Genomic DNA, 25,975 nt, shown 5'->3' with positions numbered 1-25,975 from the left:
GGGGCACTGTGGAAAGAAAGAGGACTGCTGTCTTCTCAAGGCACACACATTAAACATCAAGATGCAGTCCTGCAATTAATAAAAGCAGTACAAAAGCCTGAACAAGTAGCAATCATGCACTGCAAAGCTCACCTTTAAAAACTAATGTATCTCAATTCAATTTACCTCCAGAACCAAAATATTCTATAGAAGATGAGAAATTGGGACGCTCACTGAATGCACAGAAGAACTCAGAAGGGTGGTAGATGACTACACAAGGACAAGTAGTGGTACCCCCCTTGATAATGAGAGAAGTTCTACAAATTAAACAGAACGAATGTCATTGGGGTGCAGAGGCATTGGTGAAATTGTTCAAAATAAATTTAATTTCAGTACAGATGTTAACAATGGCAAAATCGGTAATGTCAAAATGTGAAATTTGCTTGAAGAACAATCCAGTGGCTAGACAACAGGCACAATTGGGGAAAATTGGGGTAAGAGTAGAACCAGGAGATTATTGGCAAGAAGATTTTGTAGAATTACCAAATACTCGAGGATATAAATATCTATTGGTAAGGGCTGACACATTTTCAGGATGGCCAAAAGCTTTTCCCTGTTGCACAAATCAAGCAAAGGAGACAGTCAAGTGGTTACAGCAAGAAATCATTCCAAGATTTGGGGTGCCTCTAGGAATATCATCAGATAAGGGCCCACATTTCATAGCCACAGGAGTGAGGGAGGTGAGTAGGTTTGCTGGGAATAGCTTGGGATCTCCATACACCATGGAGACCCCAATCCAGTGGACAGGTAGAGAGGATGAATCAGACCTTGAAGTGGCAAATCAGCAAAATATGCCAAGAAGCTAAATTACAGTGGCCACAAGCTTTACCAATAGCACTGCTGAGGATTCGGATAAAGCCTAGAAGCGGGATGTCAGTCAGTCCTTATGAGATATTGTATGGGAAACCATAGGAATCCCCTCAACCTAATCCAAATGTACATGTTACAGGGAAGCAAGAGGTGTAGAATTATGTTCTGTCTCTTGGAAAAGCTCGAGCTCGACTTTGGAGCACCCTTGTGTGGAATAGGCCGCTGACTCTTGAGAATCCAGTTCATGACATCCCCCCGGGAGATGAAGTGTACGGTAAAAGCTGGAAGGAAGAAGCATTAAAAGAAAGGTGGAATGGACCCTATCAGGTACTGTTAACTACCTTGACAGCAGTCAAAGGAGCTGGACTGCATCCCTGCATACATTACACCAGAGTGAAGAAGGTTTCCCCTGCACTGTGGACTGCACAAACTGTAGGGCCAACAGAGCTGCAGATAAAGCGGGTTTGATTGTTTCAAATGTCTAGGTTGCTAGTGACTGTAATGGTGATTATTTTATGGCCTTTAGTGCCATCAGTTGGAATCAATGTTACCTTGAGATGTGAAATGCAAAAGGATCAGCTGACAACTCTTCATTTTAGAATGAAGAGGGATGTGGGGGTGCAGCCAGAAACACAAGTGAGAAAAGTCTCTAATACTATCCAGGCAGAAAATGTGGTGATTGGATTAATTAAAGATTTTGCCAACATGCAAAACACCAGCAAAATAACTGCCTGTCTGCCAATACCAAAGGCAGCAGGAGACCCAAGAAGTTGGGGAATTATAACATCAAAAATACCTGAAATACAAAAGAATAAAAGTGAAAATGTGAGTTGTGTATTGGAAATAGATTACGAGTAGCAAAAGAAGACAGTGTTTGAAAATGCTGTGAAGCCAAAGTATTCATCTCTATGGGATTGTCATGAAAATGGAGGAAAGGATGAACCAAAACTAGGCTGGTATGGGAGATTAGGGAATTATGGATAGTGTTATGAAAAGATAGCAAAGGTTATTAAAGAAAAGATTCCAGTGTCAAAATGGACATATGAAAGACAGGACAGAAAAGATTGGGCTGAAGCTTGGGACAGTGCATGGTCAGTAAGCGTGCTTCAGAAATTCCAATCTATGGCAGATACCCCTTGGTGCATTAAGTGGGAAGGCTCTGAAAATGAAACAGATCCAGAAGTATGGAACACTGCAAGCAGTAGTAGAATGGAAGCAGACAAAGTGAATTGGCGGGTATGTAATAAAACTTAGGACTTGTTGGAGTCTGAGATACAGAGTGTGTGCCCTTGTTTCTAATACTTAGTTCTAGAATTCAAAGAAACACTGAATTGCATATGACATGAAATTCATGAGCATGTCTTTAAAAACACCTTTACCTTTTACCCATTTAAAAGAGGATCTTTGTTAGCCATTTTACCCTTTTCTATCATAGTGCACATAGCTCCTTGTACCTTGTCATGCTGATAAGAAAAAAATAAACAACTGAGACCGAACAAGAGAAAACTGCCTCCCTCTTGTCAATCTTCAGTTCAAAGGGAAAAATAACCTAATCCAAAAGTCCCTAACGAGACAGATAAGAAGCAGCTATCAGTGAGAGACAACAAAAACAATGGGATGGATTCCACTAAAAGATCAAAGAGGCACTGAAAGATCACTATGAATTCCATAAAAGTAAAGAATTAAGAAGGGATTATGCATTGGGGGTGGGGGGGAAGGTATCGCAGGTATCAGGTGTTCCGGGCAGTCTGTACCTGTCAAGTACCTCAGCCTGTGGGGAAAGAGAGAAGGGACAAGCGGCCAGGAATAAGGATAAAAAGGAGGCTGCACCCTCCAAAAATCTGAGAGACCCCAAGGGAATGCCCCATTGCCTCTCTCTTTATTTGAATAAAGAAAAAAGGACTCCTCTGTCTCCTTTTTGGACATAAACCTCTGGCGTTTGTGGATGAATTTTCCTGACAATTGTTTCTAAAAATAACTGGAATAACAGTTCCAATTTAGTTAGCAAAAATCAATTCCATTTATTCCAGTAACAATCTTTGTCAATTAGTGGAATTCCTATGTCATTTATCATTTCCCCCATGCATTTTTCACCTCCTCTTCCCTGGCCTTATCTCCCCTCAGGCCCCGCTCGTCCTCGCCGAGTCCGGCCCGCGCCGGGGCCGCGCCGGGCGCGCGCGGGGCCGAACGCAGCGCCCCCCTCAGGCCGTTGCGCTGCGGCCGTTGCGGCGACAGTCGGAGACAGATCGGGGCCATGGAGGAGCTGCCGCTGCCCGCCGGAATCAATGCCAGCACCTTCCCCGCCAAGCTGTGGGGCCTGGTGAACAGCCCCCGCGTCCGCTCCGTGCGCTGGGACAGCCAGGCCCAGGGCTTGCTCATCGACCGCTTCCTCTTCGAGCGGGAGCTGCTCAGCCCGGGCGGCGCCCACGGAGGGGGCGGCCAGGGGGCGGGGGCGGCCCCGGACTGCTTCAAAGCCACGCACTTTGGCAGTTTCGTGCGCCAGCTCAACTTGTACGGCTTCCAAAAGGTGCCGTCATGGCTTGGCTCAGCTGTGCCGGGCGATGCCGGGGCTCTGCTCCACTTTATGAACCCAAACTTCCGCCGCGATCGCCCCGAGCTCCTTCTCCACATCAAACGCCGGACCAGGGCCAACAGGCAGAGACTGGCCGCGGGGCTGGAGGTGCGTAGCCGCCAGCCCAGCCGCCTCCAGCGGCCCTCCACGGACCGGTCGCTGCCTGCCTTCCCCACCGGGCAGCCGCCCAGAGCCGGTGAGACGGGGTGGGAGCTGCGGGCGCGGAGGGAGGCGTGGGCTTTGTCCGTGGGCGCTGCCCGGCCGGGCAGGAGCGGCCCCTGCCCGTGCTGGGCAAGGCTGCTGTGCCGGCAGGGCCCGGGAGCTGTGCCGGGCTGCCGGGGGCTGTGGGACAGTCCCGCCGTGCCTGCGCTCGCCACACGCTGGCCCGCTCGGCCGGCAGCCGGCCCGGCCCTGCACCGTGGCTGGCGCTGCTCGTTGGGCGGCCCTGGGACGCTCGGGGCGGTCTCCGGGAGTGCGGGTGAGCCGAGGGCTTGGGCGTATTGGTCGAGACCCAGGGGCTGCTCATCGTCCGCTCCCTCTTCGAGCGGGAGCTGCTCAGCCTGGGCGGCGACCAGGGGCCAGCCCCACACACTTTCAGAGCCACGCAGCTCTGAAGTTCTGCAGCTTCCTGTGCCAGTTCGGCCGCTGCGGCTTCCACCAAGTGCCGGCCCGGGCTGTGGCGGCTGTGCCGGGCGATGCTGGGGGCTGGCTGCACTATAGAAACAGCAGATTTCCCCGCGACCGCCCCGAGCTCCTGGCCCCGGGAGCTGTGCCGGGCTGCATTTGGGTTTCTGGCAGCTGCCTCCTGCCAAGGGTTGAAGGGATAGGGGAGAGCTCAGTAGACAGGGAGCTGGTTGTTGCAAAGGGAATAAAATCCCATAGAGCCGTGTGTGTAGAGTTGTTTATTTCAGTGCTGGAGGTGAGGAGGATTTCTCCTCCTAGTTCATCCACCTTTGTCAATTGCTGTGCTATATTTAGTTACTATTGCTTGGTATTACTATGTCATTATAACATATGGAACAAATGTACACAGTATATTATACACTCTGGAATTAATTTACATAGTATAATCTCATGGCTATAGATAGTTCTTTTTCACTGTGCTTGCGTCTCCCCAGTTTGGGGGCCGTTGGGGGTCTTTGATGAAGGCTTTCAAAGTCGTCTTTGGATCTGAACTTTTCAGCTTTGTCTTCAGAGCATGCACAGCTACAGTGTTCCTTGGTCTGTCTGGTCCTAAGCAATCTAATTTCTTGTGGCTAATTGGCTTGACGTTTGCTAATTTTTCATTAGTATTATACTTCCCTATCTCTGAAACTGACCACCTGGTGAGATTTTCATTTTTTTTCCTGCGTCTCCAGCACTGAGCAACTAGTTAACCATATACTAGGCACTACAATGCATAGAAAGACGTCTATATCAGGTTAAATAGATCCATGAAGTTATGATTCAGGTTCCATTGATATCTGTTGCTACGGATATATTAGGTTATATTGATATCTTATAACTCAACCTATAGAAGCAGCTTGTAAGTTTGACTTGAGTTCTATAGACATCAAACCCCCCAAGACATGTGGTGATATTTTTCTTTCTCACCCTGTTTTGGGAGGAGTTGAGCTTTTGTCTTCCCTGACAAAAGCACAGTTGCTGCCAAGGGAAACACACCTGAGGACCAGTAGTGACCCAGCCTTCCCTTTGCTTCCTTTCTCCTTCCCTCCCTGCTGCACAGCTCCCTTGCGCCAGAAGTGCGATGCTGCCTCACCTGAGGATTCAGAGCTGCCTCCAGGCCCTTGCAGGAGAAGTGCAGGTGCTCAGGAGAGTGAGGCTTCCCCAGCAGCTGCCAAGAAAGTCTGTGCCACCTCTGGACTTGTTGGGGCTGCACCAGTGGAACCATCAAGAGAGCTCATCCAGAGATTTAATCTCCGCAAGCTCACGGTTCCACTGGTTCGCCTGGACCTGAAACGCCATCCTGAGCTCATGGTTCACCTCACTCCAATCCACCCTGAAGCTGCTTGCAGGGCCCTGGGAGACAGCAACAGCTGCTCATCTTCTCAGCAGCACAGCCCAGCCTGCGAGCCATCAGGTAGGGAAAGAGTTTCTACCCTTCCTTTTCCAATAGGTCCTGGAAACTGAGCCTTTCAAGTGTTTTCCCTGAGTCCTCTGTCATGGCTAGATCTCAAGTGAGAATCACGTAGAAAACAGTGTTAAGTGTACTAGGAAGTGGGACTGTGAATGCCAAAGTATTCTCTGCTCTTCCTGTCCTTCCTGCAGGTGTGGAGGTTGTTCTGGGCATTTTCCAGACAGCCTGTCTGCTGAGGTGCAAGGGCTGGGTGAAAAATATTGCCTGACAGACAAGTGGTCAGTGTTAGGTGAACTCCCCTGTTTCTTGGAATGAAGTCCAACTAGGACGGTGATAGGATATTGCAGATGTTTCAGACTGACTGGCCTGCAAATCGGGCTGTGCCATTGAAATGATCTCTGTGTGCCTCAGAACAGCTGCAGCTGCAGAACATGGCCTCACCTACAAGGTTGCTTTTAGAATAAACTCACAGTTGAATTTCTCAGTGTGTGCCTGAAGATCTGGGCTCTGCTTGGGTGAATGCACGTTCTGTGGCCTTCTGTGATGAGAAACTCAAGCAGCCAAATCTTAAAGCTGCTGGGAAGATAGGGAAGGCTGTGATTCTAAAGTTTTTGTGTGCCTTTGGAGCAGAAGGGAGAAGAGCTGGCAGCTGGGTTCCTGGCAGTTGCCTCCTGCCGAGCAATGGCAGCAGGACACTTTTCCCAGACAGATGAATAAGTACGGGAGAGCTCAGTAGACAAGGAATTGGTTGTTGCAAAGCTTCAGAACATGTGGGGAATTTTCTCCTTCTCACCCTACTTGGGATGATGGGAGCTTCTGTCTTCCTTGGGACAAGTACAGTTGCTGCCAAAGGAAACACACCTGAGGAGCAGTAGTGACCCAGCCTTCCCTTTGCTTCCTTTCTTCTTCCCTCACTGCTGCACAGCTCCTTCATGCCAGAAGCGCAGTGCTGCCTCACCTGAGGATTCAGAGCTACCTGCAGGCCCTTCCAGGACAAGTCCAGATCCTCAAGGGCGTGAAGCTTCCCCAGCACGTGCCAAGAAAGTCTTTTCTACATCTGCACCTGGGGTTTCATCAGGCGAGCCAGGCACACGCAAATTTCAACTCCAGCCACAGCTCATCACTCCACCATTTCCTGCGCACCATCAAAGCACTTCTGTGGCCTCTCCAGAGAGCAGCAGCTGCACTTCTCCAGAGCAGCACTTGCCAGCCAACATCCCATCAGGTACGCAATGTGTTTCTCCCCTGGCTTTTCAGAAAGATCACAAAATGTGACTGAAGTATTTTGCCGTGGTGCTCTGTCATGTGTACTTTTGATTGTCAGAATCAGGTGTCAAGGGTACTAGGAAGCAGGATCATGAATATCAAAAGAATCTCTGTCTGCTTTTCCCGTCCTTGCTGCAGATTTGGAGGATGTTCTGGCCATTTTCCAGGCAGCCTCTGTGTAGAGGTCAAAGGGCGAGGCAAAGAACATTTCTCCACAACTGGTTGGTGTCAGGTGAACTCCCATTTTTCTTTGGATGAAGCCAAACTAGGACTCTGATAGGATATTGCAGAGTTTACAGATTGTCTTTTGTTGAGATGAAATACAAGGGATGGGACCACCGTGCTTAGAGATGATTTATTGCTGAAGTAGCCCAATAAGATATCAGTCCCGAGGCGTGAGATTTACAGGCAACAAATCAACCACAGCTCGAGGAAGTTACGAGTTCCTTCTCCGCATAGCAATATATAACTTTTTATTCCAGTAGACAGTTGACACAAAGTTTGTTTTCACTTATTAAGCTATCACCTTTACTTGATTTTGCCACCCTGCGTCTGTCTTTTATCCAACAAGCTAACAGGTCACGTATTCACACACACTTCTGTTATAGTTTCTAGATCTCTAACTTACTTTATAAATCACACTATTACACTTGATACCTCCAACTGTTTTACTTCATATAATTTCTTACTTACTCTAGGCATATTCTTACTTGCAACTGTAAGAACATAGGTTTAGAATTACTCTGCCTAATGTCTGTGTACTTTCATCACTCCATCAATCCAGGCTTTTTCTAAGGCTGCAGATTTTCCATTTCCAACAGTCTCTCCCACAAATAATGCTACGAAATTTCAGTGCACGCTGTGAGTCCCCAGAACAGTTGCAGCTGCAGACCATGGCCTCACCTCCATGGTTGCTCTTTAGAATAAACTTGCAGTTTAAGTTTAGCATGTGTGTCTGCACCTCTGGCCTCTTCCTGGGTGAATGCACTTTCTGTGGTCTCTTATGATGAGAAACTCAAGCAGCCAAATGCCAAAGCTGCTGGGAAGATGCAAAAGGCTGTGATTAAAGGTGATTATGTCTGTGTGTATGCCTAGATCATTTTCACAAGCCATACTTTAATCTATGTACACGTCGATTAGGATAATACTTTTGAAGGGGAAGAGCTCACTCTTCCAATTCCCTGGGAAGTTTTTAATACCTTTCTGTAGTTGAGGTTGCTGTGCGCTTCCTGTGATGTTTGATCCAAGGCAGCAATAAAGCTCTGCGTCCCAAAGCCTCATTTTGGAGCCTCACCGATGTTTTTGGATTCTTGCAGCCGCCCCGGGCACTTCAGTCCCCAGTGCTCCAGCTGGCAGTGCTGGTTATGCAGCATGGAGAGCCCCAAGCTGGGTATGGAGTACTCCTGGGGAAGAGGAATTGCCACCACTGGATCTGGACCTTGTTCTGGAGACACTGGAGGAGATGCTTTCACCATCTGTGCCTGAAAGGTCTCCCTCTGCTCAGGTAACTCCATTGGACCGGGATGAGAGGGGCTGGACTGAGAGCTTCTGAATGTTGTTGCATGGCTGAGAAGCAAAGGCTTCTTGAATTCAGCTGTGAATGGACACGGAAGGATTTGCTTGGTCAAGCAAGATTTGCTAAGGAAGAGGGAATGAAAAGGGGGGTTAGCCCTTAAGTGAGGATGAGAGGTGTTTGCCAGGTTTGGATGCTCCTTTTTCTGGGAAGAATCTGGTGCAGGGGCATTTGTGGGGAGGAAGTGGAAGCTTGGTGGGTTCTAACAGGCTTTGTTTGATGGGAAAGAAGAGAGGAGCATTTGGAGAATTGCCACTGAAGGCAGAGTGGGAGGGGCATGCGATGGTGCCAGCAGCAGATGTGGGCTCTGCCTCTCTTGGGCTGGAAGGCCAAGGCAAAGCAAGGGCTGGGCTGCAGCTGCTCCTGCAGCTGCTGCTGCTGCTGCTGCTGTGTGAGCCCTGCTGCGCGTGTAGGCATTCCCAGAGCTGTGTGTGGGCATGGGCTGGAGCTGCAGCTGTCTTGCCCTCTCAGGAACCTGCTGCCTGCAGTCCAGTTTCCAGCTGGGAAATCCTCAGCTGGGCAAACTGGCCAGTCTTGCTCTCCACGTTCCAGAGCTCAGTCACCTTGTGGAAAGAAGAGATGTGTGTTGCCAGACAGTCCCTGCAAAGCTGCAGCCTGCAGGAGACTGTTGTGCTTAGGGCTGTGGTGGGAAGAGCACATCCCTGTGCCAGGAGCTAGCAGGACTCCATCCTTAGCGCCCACTCCATGGCTTGAGTGTCATCCCCACGCTCAACAGCCTTGTCAGCCTTGACAGCTCTTGGAGTGTGTTGGAGAAGTCAGTGTTTTGGACTGTTGAAGGCCTCTGGGGCCCAGAGCTCCTTGTTAGGAAGAAGGGATGAAGTGTGTGAGCCGTGGAGTCTTCAGGGGGCAGATGTCTTGGTTTTGAGGCCCCATGACTTGTGTGATTGGTGAGAAGGACAAGGTTGGTGCTGGACATGAAATGGTTAAGGACTCCTTGAAGCCCAGGGGCTCCTCCTGTGTTGAAGAGCAGTTCAATCAGGGCCCATTAGTCCTTGTGGTTGACAGATTCCCTCTTGGACTTTGGAATCCCTTTTTTCTTAAGTCTTGTCTCTTCCCAGACTGGCCTGGAGTGTTCAGTTTCTGCATTGGCACAGGCCTTTTTGTATCATATTCTACAACTTTGCCAAAGAATTTCTCTTCTTTCATTTAATATGCAGAGCCATTGCATGGGTAGATTTATTCTTGAGGAAGGGCAGACTGGAGGTTGGGAGGGGGATTTTTTGGAACCGCCCATATCTTATTGCCAAGCGCGATGAGCCTTTGTCTTCTGCAAACTCCCGCGTATATACCAGTTTTTAAAAGCAATTTGTTGGTGCACAGAAGGAAATCTGGCAGGTTCTGATTGTATCCCTGCAGAATCTATTGGTTGATCTTTGCGTTTCCTTCTTTGTGTTTTTCTTTTCAGGTCAATCCTAGTGTTGCCCGTGGCTCTTCAGGAGGGGAGGCTGTGAACAAGGCTGCAGCAGAGGGAGCTTTGCCTGCTTGCGGGAGCTGTGTGAACGTTTGCCAGGAGCCCGAGGAGCTTGGTAAGGAGTGAGCCCAGCCTGCTTTAGAGAGATGGGAGACAGCTGCTCTGAGCCTGCCTCTGACAGGAAGGGAGATGAGAAGAGTTGAGTTCTTGTCTCAAGCAGGGTTGGTGCTTCCTGGTGCCTTTAGTTCCAATCCTGCACTGGCACAAGCTCCCCGAGCCCTGCCCCTCCGTGCTTTTCCAGAGGCTCTGACACCGAGTCCTCTGCTGTGGCAAGAGAGCCGGGAATAAAGCTGAGCTGGTGGCAGTTGTGTCACCAAGCTGCGTGTCCCAATTGGTTCACAGCTCACAGCAGCCTTCAGCTTCAGCCACTGCAGTGAGGACTGACGTCTCTGCGTCAGCCCAGAGAAAGAACAAGGCTGGGCTTCTTTGTGGGAGCTGGGACTGTCTGTGTTTCAAGCTCTCCTGGGTGCCATTTGCACTGGGAGTGTTGTGAATTGATTGGCGTACTTCAAAACTTCACAAGGCTGGAAAACTTGGAAGGATCCCTGTTCCCTTTAAAGAGCAGGCTTCAAAATCTCAAGTGAGAGTGTGCCTTTCAGGCCATCTTTTACAGCCTTTGCTAGCAGGACAGTTTCCTTGCAAAGGGAAAGCTACCCGGAGGCCAGCATTGACTGAGAGTTGCCTTTCCTTCCCAGATATCCATCTGATCTACCTTGCCCGAAGGGCTGCCCTGCGTGGGAAGAAGGATCAGAGGGAGAGCCTGTGACCATCAGGCAGGTGGCATCCCTCTATTTATATATATAGTTAGAGATTTTTTATCTTGATTTATTTATTTATTTAATCGTGATTTATTTATATAGTTACAAGTATTGATTGATAGAGTTGTATAGTTGTATTTATAGGTGTATCTATACATCTGTATAGTTTGTATGTATAGTTATGGATTTTATTTCTATGTATATAGTTACATTTATAGATTTTCAAATTTTCATTGATATCTGTAGAGAGTAACATTTAGATGCACACACAGTTCCATTTCTAAATGTGCATAGTTCTTTAGTTAGAGCTCTATGGATGTACAGATCTATAGATTGAGGTGTGTAGGCCTAGGCTGCATTTTTGCCTCTTTCCCCCTTGGCTGCCTTTTTCATCTCTTGTTTTTCCCGCTGTGCCCCTTGTGTCCCCCTGTGCTGGGTCCGAGCTGGGGCCGGGCCAGGCGGAGCAGCAGTTGCAGCCCTGGCTGTCCCTGGAGCGGTGGGAGCTGCCGGTGGCCCCAGGCACTGTCCTGTGAGGAGCTGCTGAAGGACGGTGAGACTGAGGGGGCTGAGGAGGCGCTGATGCTGAAGGGACGATGGAAACCTTGAGGTGTTGGGGGCACTGAGGGCTGTGGGGGAGCAGAGGGCGATGGTGGCACTGAGGTGACAGAGGCACGGGCTGAGGGCTGTGCCGGCTCTGAGGGGACACAACGGCTCAGAAGGGACTGAGCGGGGTGAGAGGCCTGGGAGAGGCCGAAGGAACTGAAGAGGGGGCTGGGGGTTTGCCGAGAGGACGGCGGGGCTGAGGGGATGGAGGGGGCCAGGAGGGAGCACACAGAGCTCAGGGACTGCAGCTCTGCCAGGCCTTGCAACCAATTCCAGAGCCTCCACTTTTGCCACCACAGCTGTGTTGAAGAGCTTGAGGACATCCAGACACTGCCAGGAGGCAGCAGGGAGAAGCTGAAGGCCTGGAGCAAGAGCAGTGAGCAGGGATGTGCTGGGGCCACGCGAGAGCCTGGGTGAGGCCCCAGGGCTGGTGAGGCCGGGCAGGGCTGAGGGTGGCGTGGGCTTTGTCCGTGGGCGCTGCCCGGCCGGGCAGGAGCGGCCCCTGCCCGTGCTGGGGCTGCTCAGCGCTGCTGCCCCGGCCGGCACAGGGGCTGTCCTTGGGCAAGGCAGCTGTGCCGGCAGGGCCCGGGAGCTGTGCCGGGCTGCCGGGAGATGCGGGACAGTCCCGCCGCGCCTGCGCTCGCCACACGCTGGCCCGCTCGGCCTGCTTGTTCTTCCCAACCCTCCTGGGGAGGCTCGGAGATTTTTGCTTCCCTGCTGGAAGTGCAGCTGCTGCCAAGGGAAAGGTCCCAGGACTGACTCGCTGTTCCCTTTGCCTCCCAGATGTCCCATCTGCTGTCCCTGTCCAGGAGAGCTGCTCTGCATGGGAGGAAAACACTGAGGGAGAGGCACTGAAGATCGGGCAGCTGATTTATTCTTATGCAGTTGTATGGATATTTAGATTGGGACAGCGACATTTTTATATATTCCAATAGTTTTGTTTTATATATATATCTGTATATATATTCTATGAAATATGTAATATTTAATCTGTATTTCCATCTGTAGATTGTTATATATGTTTAGATAGAGGTATTTAGTTCTATTTAAACATGTATGAAGTGGTGGAGTTGTATAATTGTATCTATGGAATTCTTAGTACAGGGTTATTTAGAGGGAGACACAGATATTTTTGTATTTCTATATGGGCTGTAAGCTGTAATAATCTGTAATAAATTAAGTTGTTAAACACCTCATTGATTTTTGTCAATAGTGACTTGTAGAGGTTAGCAATAAATTAAGGTTTTGCTAACTGAAGTTTGTATTTGTATATTTTTATGTGGCATTGTTGAGCTAATATAATAAATGATTTTTTTTTAAACTTAATTGAGATTTTTATAGTTGTGTATTGTCAGCGCAGGTGTAGCAATTTGTAATAAATGCCATTTTTCAACTGCAATTGATTCATGTGTATCTGTAGCTCAGCTGTGCGGCTGCAGCAATCTGCAAGCAATGACATTTATCAGCTGAGATGGGTGGTTTGTGATTTGTGCTCTCCAAAGCAATGGGCAGATGGAAATGCCATGACGCTGGAGGATTTTGGTGATGAAAATCTCCAGCCACGCCCAGCACATGCCCCACTTGCGCTCAGGCTGGGCAAGGAAAGCGCAGATTTGGGATGGCAGCAGAGCCACACGTTGGCTCAGAACTCGCTGCACAGGCCTGCTGAGAAAACTCTGGGACTCTGCTGCGCGTACAACTCCAAGCAGGAGGCAGCGGGGCAGGAGAAAGCATTCACAATGAAAAAAAAAAAAGAAGAAATTGTGTCCAAACAGATGTGAGGATACTCTGGGAGTTTGATCAAATGCTCTCACTCACCACTGCCTAGGCTCATCTTCAGCAAAACTAGTTTGTTAAAAGCTGAACACCTTCCAGGAAAGAGAGATTGCACTTTCCCCTTCCCTTGCCTTGCTGTGTGAGTGGAAGATGTCCTTAGCACAGGGAATTGTTGCCCTTCAGCACCTCCCTCACTCCCATGAAATCAAAGATTACGTGCTACCGCGTGGCACCATAAAGGAAAACAGCCCTGCCCTGGTGACAGTGTGTGCAAAGTCTTCCCTCCTCCTGTCCCCACATGGCACAAACTGAACCATCCCCTTCCTGTCCAAACTGCGCCTGAGCTGAGGGAGGGCTCCAGGAGCTCAGGAGGGTGCAACACCACCACAGGTGGGAAGGTTTTGCAAAGCTTCCTAAGCATCAGTGAACTTTGGCTTTGCCGCTCTTCCCCTGGAATATTGTCCTGCTCATCAACGGTCTTGGAGGACACCGTGCCGCCAGCTCTCGCAAGTGAAGTTTGTTTTCTTCAGGGCTTGAATGGAGGAAAATGCAAATGGTTATTTTTAGAGTGAAATTTGGGGTTTGGTGCAGCTGGGTGAGGTCTGTTATTTGCTGTGGAAAGTAGAGGAAAAGCTTTAAATTCCCACCAGAAGCTGACTGCCAGCCCACACAGAGACCTGAAGGAGGCCCAGGTGTGCTTGCTGCACGCTGCTCCAAGGGAAAAGCTGGAACAAAGTCCCCTTTGATTGGAGATTGAGCCTCTGTCCTGATGGGACACTTGTGCTTGGCTTCTTTTTCCCCCTTGGACTGAGATTGATGAGAGAGAGGCAGTTTTCTCTTTTTCAGACTTGGGTGTTGTTAGGGGTTAGGTGTCCTTTTTTTTGTTCTGACCTCCCCGTGGAATTTTTACCCATTAGCTGCGGAGACAACCTAACTGTGGGTATTTAGTGGGTGATTGATAAAGGACAAAGAGTGGCCGGGCCCAGGGGGGGAAGGGGGCAGGAAAGGAGGGTGGGGACAGTTTTTGGCTGGCTTTCTTTGCCTTCGGGGAAAGACATTCATTTTCTGGGTCGCGGAGCTGCTGCGGTGGGGAGAAGGGAATTTCGCCATCACCCAGACGGAGCTGCTGCTTCTTCTCCTTCTTCCCTCTTCGTTGGTGGCCTCGCACCCCCTGTCCTGCTGGGACGTGTGGCAGTGCCAGGCACGGCCGTGGAGCTGCTGATCCACCTCATCCACCAGCCCAGGATCTCAGCTCATCCCTGCTGGTCCACCTCATCCACCAGCCCAGGATCTCAGCTCATCCCTGCTGTTCCACCTCATCCACCAGCCCAGGATCTCAGCTCATCCCTGCTGTTCCAGCCGAGTGTTCCTCAGAGCCCCGCAGGAGCACCGGGACTGCCCGCCCGAAGGGTTTGTGAAAACAAAGCCTTTCCTTCATCCCATCTCAGCACGGGGTCCCTGGTTCTGTTTTCTTGTTAATACTGTAGTTATTGTTGTTTGTTTCCTGGTTATACTAGTAAAGAACTGTTATTCCTATCCCCAGATCTCTGCCTGAAGGCCCCTTGATTTCAAAATTATAATAATTTGGAGGGAGGGGGTCTACATTCTCTCATTCCAAGAGAGGCTCCTGCTCTCCGTAGCAGACACCTGTCTTCTAGAACCAAGACACCTTTACAAATCCTGGGGCTGGGATTGGATCCAGCCACTCCCAGAACTCCTCTCACAGCAGGAGTTTAGAAATCCTGTGGGTCCTGTCTTGGGGGATGTGAAAAACGAGGTTCACATAATTTTTATAGAATTTAAAAGTTTAATAAAAAAACAATTAGGAGAAAAAAATAAGTATACAGATACGGCCGGGTGTCTCTGCATTCAGCCAAGAGAGCACACCTTACTAACAAAGGATTGTCCCTTATAAACAGAACCCTACTACATATCCATAAATTCTCATACATATTCATACATTCTTCTTAGGATCTTTGGTGTTCTTCTGTTTAGTTTTCTCTTGCCCCCTTCCCAATAGATCAATCCTCTTGGAGCCATTGAGATTTACACTCTCTGATACCAGGAATGCGATAAATTCCTCCCCCCAGAGTTCTGGTCACTGCTCTCTTCATCTGGATAAGAGAGTTTACAAATGTAGGAGTCTCTAGCTATTTTTTTTTTCCTCAGTCTTTGGGTTATACAAACAAAAGTAGTTTTTATTTTAATACTATGCCATAACCTAACATATATGTATTATACCACTATTTCTAAATTTCATCAATAATAGAAATAAAGAAAACTAGATTAATACAACAAAATTTCTCATTCTTATACACATAACATTCATTTTAATATTTGCGAAAAGCCAACAATATGAAATGTATCTATAACAAAATCCCCCTTTTTCTTTTCATGAATCATTTGGCTTGAGCAATATTTCTTGCCTTCTAGCCTTTATTATTTGCTCATTTTTTTCCCAAATTAATCTTGCTTCTTCAAGAGGATCTTCTATGTTGTTCTGTTTCTTTAACACCATAATTTTTTGTGCCGCTCTAGATGTAGTTAAGTTTGGATCTATAGGCATTGTTATCTCTTGCATACTCTGAACTACTCTGGTGATTAGCTGAATAAAGCAGGGGATTAAACAAGGAAGAAATATCAAGCCAGTTGTAGCACACAAAAGGAAGAAGCCTAACTTTTTCCACCATTCTATTCCCAATAGATTATCCCACCAACTGCTTTTTAGCATTGGGTCCCATTTTTGAACGGGTACATGTGCTATTTTTCTGATATCATTGACTATATCCAGAACGGCATCCCCGTTGTCATCTATTTTTAAACAACAATCTGATGTATTAAATTTCCCACAAACACCCCCTTCTTCAGCTAACAAATAGTCTAAAGCTAACCTGTTCTGATATATTGCAGCTCTGGCTTGACGTTGCTGAGTGGATATTAATTCTATTACTCAAGCAGTTTTATTTGTTATTACTTCTACAACTGCCTGGAGTCTTATGATGCGATTTAGCATATAAATTGGGGTTCGGTATCCCCAACTCCCATCTTGTGCCCAGGTGGCTGGCCCATAGGTTTCCAATATGCGCTCAGGGGGCCATTTCTCATCTCCCCATTTTTAAAATCCTCCAATCTCCTCCCTTTTGCTTCTTTTTAGGTCCTCATATACTGGCACTCCTAGTTTGTCTCCATTTGGTCCTGGCAGAAGAAAAAATCCTGGCTGTATAATTCCCAAAGTACAACTCCCTTTCCATCGTGGGGGGAGTTTTGGGCATGCTCTTTTTCCACATATCCAAAATAAGCCATCTGGTGCTTTCCAAAAATCAATTTTCTGTTGATTTAAGTTCTCCCAGAGTTTGGAGATTTCAGGTATACTCAAGGAAGGATTCTTGCCTTTATCCTTACATTGAAACAGTTTAGTTTCATTATTATATATGCAATCTCCTTCCTTTGTTTTTCTGGGAGCCCAGTACCAAGTTGGTTCATCTGGGATCCACCATGTGGAAGTTCCATTACTAACTTTATATCTCTTACAGGGAGTATTTCCTACTTGATTAAGGAAATTCCTCCCCGTGCGCCAGAGACATTCTTCTCCTATCACTGTTGAGCTTAAAATCCACCCTTCAGGGCGGTTTTGTCTCTTTGTAATTGTCTGGTTCCATTTTAGGAGTTCAATTGGACCTAAGCTGCTGCCTTTCCATGGCCATTCTTCTGATGTCAAAGCCCCTCCACATACCCAACAGTTAGTGATGTTAAGTTCCTTACTGATTCTCTCTCTCAACTCCACAAACTGGTTTTTTCCCAGTCTTGAGATATCTATTTCTTTTTCTAATTGTTGTTCCAGTTTTGTATACAAATCTTGAAGTGAAACTGACACAGGATTAGATTGCTGTGCTGGTTTTGCCTTTTTGCTTATCAGCTGTTCTTTTACTAAATCTTGGGTTTTGCTCCCAATAATATATGTAAAACAAATCCATCTCTCCCCTTTTGGACATTCACTTCCTAACCTATTACCACCTGCTCCCAAATTTTCTGTAACCCAATATTTTTTCCCATTATGCATACAGTTACCTAGTTTGGATGGGTTATAACAGTGACTGTTCATATGGGTATGAGTGACAAAAAAGGAACCTCGGTGTCTTTGCATATACAGATTTTGGTAGCATTTCTGGCATGTGTTTGCTGGTATTCCAAAAGAGAAAAGACAAAAAATGAGTGACAAAAAAAGGAGTAACAGAGGTCTGGTTTGGCTTGTATTCCCACCTCCCGTGCCTATGGGGTTGCTACCCATAGCAGGTGTATTGTATCTTCTTGGTGGCGACTACAGCGGCCAAGCCGGTCTTGCCCTCTATTTCCTTATCAACTCCTTTTTGTCAGTTTCCAGGCAAATAGCTTTTGGCACTTCTTAATTGTAATTTCCCACTGTTCCTCAGGTATTTCCCACTCAACAGGCACTAATAATTCCCATCCACAAAGCAAAGTTATTATTTCAGTTGTTCTTAATTCAGTCTGGAGAGAGGATCGATTTAGGACACTACATTTCATGCAAAGAGAAAGACAATTGTGTGTACTACAATACCAATTTTCCTTACAATTTAAACACTTACATTTAACCCAGCTAGCGTGTCTTGTATTAGGATGTTTGAGACAGGGTATATGGTATGGCACTGATGGGAGTTGTAATTCTCCCTCCTCTTTGTATAAGTCACAGGCAAGAGCCAGAACTTGGGAATTTCTTAATTTGAAACAGTGTGGATCCCCCTGTTTGAGGTGGGAGTATTCCTTCCCAAGGTGGGTACCTGAGATGTTTTGAAGCTTGTCCAGGCAGCACTTGAAACCACTGGTATAAGCTTGGCCTTCCTTCCCAGGTAGGTGCTATTCTCTGTACATTCCTTGGATCATGTGGATTTTCCCAGTTCATTACCACCCAGTCCCCGCTTTAGAGTCAATTTGGTGTCACCTGGTTCAGAAGTTACAGTCCACTCCTCAGGTTTCTTCACAGGTCCTTTGATTCTGCTGGCGTGGATCCACCCTCGTTCCCTGCTCCGGATTGCAGCCTCCGTTGTCAGCAGTACCTGAAAAGGACCTTCCCATTGTGGAGTTAAGGATTGTTCTTTCCATGTTTTTACCAATACCCATTCCCCTGGATGGATATCATGAATTTTAAAGTCTAAAGGTGTGGTTTGAGGGATTATCCCTTTTAACCACAAATTTTCAAGGGTTTTTGCAATTGTTTTCACATATTCTTTGATACTTGTCTCCCCGACTTCATAGGTAGCAGTTTCATGTTGGGTGGTCAGAAAGGGTAACCCAAACATCATCTCATAGGGTGACACTCCTAAATCTGATCGAGGTTGTGTTCGAATCCTCAGTAAAGCCAGAGGTAGGCATTTTACCCATGACATTTGTGTTTCGATTATTAATATTGTTAAAGTTCTCTTTAGAGTTTGATTCATTCTTTCTACCCGACCTGAACCTGGGGATGCCATGGGGTATGTAGTTCCCATTTTATTCCTAAGGCTTGAGTTATTTGCTGCAAGACTGTTGATGTGAAATGTGTTCCTCTGTCTGAGTCTATTCTATTAACCATCCCGTATCTGGGAATGATTTGTTCTAAAAGGGTTTTACATACCACATTGGCTGTGGCCTTGACAGTAGGAATTGCTTCCACCCAATGGGTTAGATGATCTGTTATGACTAATAAAAATTTCCATCTTTGTACCTGGGGAAGTTCAGTGAAGTCAACTTGGATACTTTGAAATGGTCGGAGGGCTAACTCACGGCCTCCAAATGTTGTCTGTCTCATTACCTTTTTATTCACTTTCTGGCAAGTTATGCATCTTTCAGTTACTTGTTTTGCCACTCCAAAAATCCCAATACACCCATAATTCCTTAAAAAGTGATCACACAAAGCTTGAGTGCCCCAATGAGTTTTTGATGCATATCTTCTAGTATTTTTCTAGTAAGTGACTTATTAAGTAACTGTCTTCCATCAGGGAGCCTCCATTTTCCACTCTCATCCTGTTTTCCCCCTATCTTGTTTAACTGCTTTTCTTCTGCTTCACTGAATTTGGGAATTGTCAATTTTTCCATGTCCGGACTTAGAATTAACAGAACTCTTTTGATCCCATGTTCTGCTGCATCTTTAGCTTCTTGATCTGCCAAATTATTTCCTCTTATTTCTGAGGTCATTCCCTTTTGGTGACCCCTAACATGTACTATTGCTATCTCTTCAGGCAGTTTTAATGCTTCTAAAACTTCTAAAATGAGTCCTTCATGTATCAATCCTTTCCCCTTTGAATTTAGTAATCCTCTTTCCTCCCAGATTTTTCCAAAAGTATGTACCACTCCGAAGGCATACCTTGAATCAGTGTAGATGGTTCCCTTTTTATGTGCTAAATGTTCTAGTGCTCTTTTTAGAGCATATAATTCACAAGTTTGAGCTGACCAATTTGAGGGTAATTTTCCTTTCTCAACAGTTTGCATGTTTCTCCCATCAACTACTGCATAACCTGACATCCTTTTCCCATGTAAACACCTGGAAGAGCCATCTACATATATTATTTCCCCTTCTGAGAGAGCTTGTTCTTCAAGATCTTCCCGAACCTTAGGCTGATATTGGATAATTTCCAAACAATTATGAGCTAAGTCACTTTTTGGTTCTCCATACAAAAATTGAGCTGGGTTTAAACTTTTACTTACTTCTAGTGTCAAATCATCACTGTCTATTAGGATTGCTTCATATTTTAACATTCTAGAATCTGATAACCATTTCTCAGCTTTCTGGTTTAGCACATTTCGGACTGCATGAGGTGTGTACACAATTAGTTTGCTTCCAAAAGTAAGTTTACGGCTCTCTTCTACTGGGATTGCAGTAGCTGCTACAGATTGAATACATACTGGCCAGCCATGACTCACTGGGTCCAGCATTTTTGACAAATATGCTACTGGTTTTTTTACTCCCCCCCACTCCTGGGCTAAAACTCCATGAGCTACTCCACTTTCCACATTCACATACAGATAAAAGGGTTTTTCTAATGATGGCAAGCTTAAAGCTGATACTGAGGCTAGTTTTAACTTTAATTCTTCTAATTTGCTATCATCTTCGTGGGTCCACTTTACTTCTTCACCTTCTACCAATTTCCCATATAAAAATTTTACTGCTTGTGTATAGCCTTTGATCCATAATCTACAATACCCCAATAATCCAAGCAATTTCCTAATCTCCCTTTTTGAAGGGGGTGGTGGGGAGAGATAGAACTCCTGCAATCCTCTCAGGGTTTAGCTTTCGGCTACCCTTGCTTATTAAATGTCCGAGGTATTTTACTTCTGATTCTACAAATTGCAATTTACCTTTTGATACTCTTAGTCCTTTTTCCCCAAGGAAATTCAGAAATTTTATAGTAGCCTCTTCACCTTCAGCTTCCCCTGATAACAAAAGATCATCAACATATTGGATAATTTGTATTCCTGGAGGAGTGGGTAAAGTTTGTAATACTGTTTCTAAAGCTTGCCCAAATAGGTTTGGAGATTCAGTAAACCCCTGTGGTAATTTTGTCCATCTCAGTTGTTGCTTTCTCCCTGTAGTGGGATCCTCCCATTCAAAAGCAAAGATATTTCGGCTTTCCTCAGCTAATGGACAAGCCCAAAAAGCATCTTTAAGATCTACCATACTGAACCACTGGTGCTGGGGTGGAACTTTGCTTAGGAGAGTATAAGGATTTGGAACTACTGGGTAACGGGTCCGAGTTCTTTTGTTAACTTCCCGTAAGTCTTGTACTAATCTGTAATTCCCATCAGGTTTCTTTATGGGGAGAATAGGGGTATTATGAGGGGACATACAGGGTTCTAATGTCCCATCTTTTATTAGTCCTTCTATCACTGGTTTTAAACCTTCTCTTCCTTCTAAGGATATGGGATACTGACGCACACGTATGGGGCATTCTTCTCTCTCAATCGTGACCCTTATGGGGTCAATATCCAGTCCTCCCCTATTTCCCTCCCCAGCCCAAACTTCCTTGTTTATTTTATCTTCATCCTCTAGGTTCAATTTTAGAACTTTGGCAGTCATTTTCCCTTCTTCAGGTATAACTCCTATTCCTAGCTTCACTTGTAAATCCCTCCCCAGTAAGTTGCTACCTGCTCCAGGGACTAATAAAACATTCCCCATCCAAATTTTAGTTTCTCCCTCAATCACCACGTCTTTGATGACTGGAACTGTGAAACATTCTCCTTTTGCCCCTGTTACTTTTACAGTTTCTTTATTTACATCACAACCTGTTGGAATCTGTAATAGACAGGTCCTCTCTGCCCCCGTGTCAACAACAAACTCCAATTCTTCCTCCTGGGGACCTACTTTTAAGGTTATCACAGGCTCCAGATGGTATTTGTCCCCAAGAAAATAGAGCCTATGACTCCCCTATTCTTCTTCTGGGCCTATTTCTTGGAAAATTTTCTGGTCCTTCAATAGGTGAGGACGTTCTCTCCTGTAGTGCCCTTTCACCCCACAGTGATAACAGGTGTTCTTAAAGCGCTCTTGGGATTCTATTTGTGCTGAGGTTTTTCCTTTTCCCTGCCCCTAAACCCTGGATGCCTAGGGGTAGTATTTAGAGGCTCCAAATTTCTCTGGAAACTGCTTTCTCGCATAGCTGCTGGCAGGATTTTTGCTTCTTCTTTAGCTTTTTCTTCATCTCGTCTTACATAAACTTTTTGAGCATCTTTTAATAAATCATTTAAAGGTTTGTCATGCCAGTTTTCTATTTTTTCCAGTTTTTTCCTAATGTCTGGCCAGGCATGGGTGACAAAATTAACTCTTAAAAGGGTTTGCCCTGCTATTGTCTCAGGATCTATCCCAGAATATTGTTTCATATCCCTCCAAAGTCTTTCTAACCATTCAGTTGGGGTCTCCTCCTTTCCTTGTTGTCCTTCAAATGCTTATTTTGCATTTTGCCCTCGAGGTGCTGCCTCTTTTATTCCTTTGATTATCAGATTACGATAATCATTCATATTTCTTCGTCCTGCCTCATCATTTTGATTCCAATTGGGAGCTACCATTGGCATTTTCTGGTCCCCTGGTGGTCCTTGCTGGTTTTCCTTTTCCCATATTTTCATTCCAGCGACCCTAATCATCTGTCTCTCCTCTCGGGAAAATAAAATTTTCATTAATGATTCCATTTCTTCCCAAGTAAATATGTTGGGACCTAAAAATTGGTCCAGTTGCTCTGCTGTACTTATAGGATCTTCTAGTAGTCCTTTTAGCTCCTTTTTAAAATCTCTGACTTCTGAGGAAGTCAAAGGGGCATTTACAAATCCCGTATTTCCCCCTCCCATTGGGACTTCTCATAATGGGAATAAACTAGTAGCCTTTCTGTATTGTTTTGGGGAGGAGTCAGGGGAAACCCGCTTTTGAACTAAGTTTCCTGTATTTTGGTACGGTACCTCTCCGTTAAGGGAGAAATTCTTTAGGAGCGCTGCGTCCATGGCAGAGGTTGATGGGATGGTGAAGGCAGGGATCCGTCCCGCCGCTGAGTCCTCCAAGGGGGGCCGTAGGCAGGAACTGGTACCGGAGCCACCGAGAGAGCGGAGTCTCTCGGCAGAAACCAAAGCGGGGCGTGGACAGTCTGCAGGTGTCTGCTGGGGCAGGAGCAGCGGTGCCCAGCGCAGCCGGCACGGACACAGCCACCGGGGCCGGGACGGCCGGGACAGCTGCGGGAGAAGTGTCCGGCGGTGGGACAGCGGGGGTGCCCAGTGCGGGCACAGCAGCCGGGGCTGGGACGGCCGGGACAGCTGCGGGAGAAGTGTCCGGGGGTGGGACAGCGGGGGTGCCCAGTGCGGGCACAGCAGCCGGGGCTGGGGCAGATGGAACCCCCGGCAGGGCCGGCGGGCCGGCCTCGAGCCACGCGGCTGCAGCCGGGGCAGGCGGGACCCCCAGCGGGACATCTGCAGCAGGCGGGGGCCAAGCAGGAGAGGAGGGGGGAACACTTCTAAAGGGTCCCAGCTTTTCTCTTTCCTTTTTTCTTCTTGTTTTATCTTTGAGATTTCTGATATTTCTAGAATTTTTACTCTCTCAGAGTTTGTGTCCCCCATCCAGCATGCTGCATATTCTTTCTCCTCTGCATTAAACGGTTCTTTTGAATTTACAAACACGTTTAAGGCCTGACAAAACCAAGTTTCAAAAGAACCATATCTAGGCCAACAAACGTGGTCAGATCTTACTTCCTTGTTTGCCCATTCGATCATGCAAAAATTAATCATCTTTACTCTATCCTTTTTCCTTGTACTTGGGGTAATATCCCAATTAGCTAACATAATTCCCAAAGGGCTATCTTGGGGTATTTCTTCTATCTATAGAAGATATCTATCTATAAATATCAATTTATTTTTGCCTTTGTTTTTCCCCAAACCCGACTTACTGGTTTTCTGCCTTTTTTTTTTTTTTTTTTAATCAATTTATTTCTACCAACCTAAACACTACCTTCTTCCCCACCTCTTCCCAGGCACCGAAAACCCTTTTTCTTAACAATACAATATTATACAATACCATACAACACAATAAACTTTTCCCCCTCAAAAAAATAAAATTAAACATAGATTCAACAACATTTTCCTTCCTCCATTTCCACCCGCTCTTTTTATTTCTTTGTCTCTTCTCTGCTCTTCCTGAAATCTTACACTTTAAACCAGAAAAAAACCAAAACAGCTCACTATCACAAATGCTTACTCACAATCTCACCAAAAAATTGTCTTGGGGCTTAACAAAACAAAAGCTATAACTACAGGGTGCCCCCCCATTGCCCTTTAACTGCGACTAACACCAGCACCACTCTGCATTCTACTTGCACATCTGGATTTAGAAAGAGCTCCCTGATAGCCTCACACCAGTCCTTAATCCCTCACCACAACACAAACAACCTAATACAGTCCACTTCCTTCCAAACAAACCAAAATCAACTATTTAAAATAACAATTACACATTTACTTACATTCACTCACATCTATTTTACTCACTCTCACTCATTTTTACTCAAAGCTAAACAACAATAAAATACATTTTATTTTCAAGTTACTGATATCTTCCCATGGGTATTATAAGGCCTTGGATGTTTTAGGTTTCTTTACTGTACCCCTCAATCCAGCTCTTTTAACTCCAGATGCTCCTGGCTGTACCCCTCAATCCAGCACTGTTAACCCCGGATGCTCTTGGCTGTACCCCTCAATCCAGCACTGTTAACCCCAGATGCTCCTGGCTGTACCCCTCAATCCAGCACTGTGTTGGGGATCCCCGCTTTTATCCCGTTTTCCCAGTGGATTGTGCCAGGAAAACCCTCGGCTCCCTTTCCCGAGGGGCTCACCCCTCCCCTGAGACCCAGTCCCAGTGACCCCGGGGATATTTTGCAACCCCCGCTTTCCGCTCCCCCAAAGATTACTTACAATCCGTTTTCTTCTTTGGGTCTTCGTGCACAAGAATTACGGAGCAAATACCGCGGTTTAGGGAGCCTTTTCCCTTTCCTTTGCTTTATTTCTTCTCCTTCTTGTCCTCGGGGTATTTACCTGCAGCCACTGCTGACTCACACCAGGGGAAACGGAGCGGGGTCCGCTAAACTCAGCAGGGTGCACGCTTTTTCCCACTCAGGATCCCTCAGTGCTCTTCAGAGGCGAGGTGTTTATCCCGGACAAAGAGCCCCCAATTGTGAAAAACGAGGTTCACATAATTTTTATAGAATTTAAAAGTTTAATAAAAAAACAATTAGGAGAAAAAAATAAAGTAAAGTATACAGATATGGCCGGGTGTCTCTGCATTCAGCCAAGAGAGCACACCTTACTAACAAAGGATTGTCCCTTAAAAACAGAACCCTACTACATATCCATAAATTCTCATACATATTCATACGTTCTTCTTAGGCTCTTTGGTGTTCTTCTGTTTAGTTTTCTCTTGCCCCCATCCCAATAGATCAATCCTCTTGGCGCCATTGAGATTTATATACTCTGATACCAGGAATGCAATAAATTCCTCCCCCCAGAGCTCTGGTCACTGCTGTCTTCATCTGGATAAGATAGTTTACAAATGCAGGAGTTCTCTAGCTATTTTTCCTCAGTTTTTGGGTTATACAAACAAAGGCAGTTTTTATTTTAACACTATGCCATAGCCTAACATATATGTTTTATACTACTATTTCTAAATTTCATCAATAACAGAAATAAAGAAAACTAAATTAATACAACAAAATTTCTCATTCTTATACACATAACATTCATTTTAATATTTGTGTAAAGCCAACAATATAAAATGTATCTATAACAACCACCACAGGTGGGAAGGTTTTGCAAAGCTTCCTAAGCATCAGTGAACTTTGGCTTTGCCGCTCTTCCCCTGGAATATTGTCCTGCTCATCAACGGTCTTGGAGGACACCGTGCCACCAGCTCCCGCAAGTGAAGTTTGTTTTCTTCAGGGCTTGAATGGAGGAAAATGCAAATGGTTATTTTTAGAGTGAAACTTGAGGGTTGATGCAGCTGGGTGAAGTCCCTTATTTGCTGTGGAAAGTAGAGGAAAAGCTTTAAATTCCCACCAGAAGCTGACTGCCAGCCCACACAGAGACCTGAATGAGGCCCAGGTGTGCTTGCTGCACGCTGCTCCAAGGGAAAAGCTGGAACAAAGTCCCCTTTGATTGGAGATTGAGCCTCTGTCCTGATGGGACACTTGTGCTTGGCTTCTTTTTCCCCCTTGGACTGAGATTGATGAGAGAGAGGCAGTTTTCTCTTGTTGGGACTTGGTTCTTGTTGGGGGTTAGGTGTCCTTTTTTTTGTTCTGGCCTCCCCGTGGAATTTTTACCCATTAGCTGGGGAGACAACCTAACTGTGGGTATTTAGTGGGTGATTGATAAAGGACAAAGAGTGGCCGGGCCCAGGGGGGAAGGGGGCAGGAAAGGAGGGTGGGGACAGTTTTTGGCTGGTTTTCTTTGCCTTCCGGGAAAGACATTCATTTGCTGGGTCGAGGAGCTGCTGCGGTGGAGA

General features: G+C 46.3%; 3 protein-coding genes across 3 annotated transcripts in view; all 3 read left to right on the top strand.

Annotated features, from left to right (window-relative positions):
* Positions 1–10,595, top strand: part of LOC131590142 (uncharacterized) — a 30,358-nt gene extending 19,763 nt beyond the window's left edge. The window contains exons 2-6 of the mRNA XM_058860042.1: positions 2,974–3,617; positions 5,148–5,501; positions 6,424–6,542; positions 9,764–9,884; positions 10,525–10,595. Of these exons, the coding sequence (XP_058716025.1) occupies positions 2,974–3,617; positions 5,148–5,501; positions 6,424–6,542; positions 9,764–9,884; positions 10,525–10,595 (1,309 nt within the window). The remainder of the gene's footprint in view (positions 1–2,973; positions 3,618–5,147; positions 5,502–6,423; positions 6,543–9,763; positions 9,885–10,524) is intronic.
* The window catches only part of LOC131590191 (uncharacterized), a 141,173-nt gene that overhangs the window by 52,130 nt on the left and 63,068 nt on the right, over positions 1–25,975 (top strand). The window lies entirely within an intron of this gene.
* The window catches only part of LOC131590198 (olfactory receptor 14C36-like), a 595,201-nt gene that overhangs the window by 563,232 nt on the left and 5,994 nt on the right, over positions 1–25,975 (top strand). The window lies entirely within an intron of this gene.

This window comes from Poecile atricapillus, chromosome 32 (assembly GCF_030490865.1).
Source record: "Poecile atricapillus isolate bPoeAtr1 chromosome 32, bPoeAtr1.hap1, whole genome shotgun sequence".
In the NCBI taxonomy this organism is placed as follows: domain Eukaryota; kingdom Metazoa; phylum Chordata; class Aves; order Passeriformes; family Paridae; genus Poecile; species Poecile atricapillus.
The sequence above is the reverse complement of the archived record's forward strand: the minus strand, read 5'-3'. Positions and strand labels throughout refer to the sequence as shown.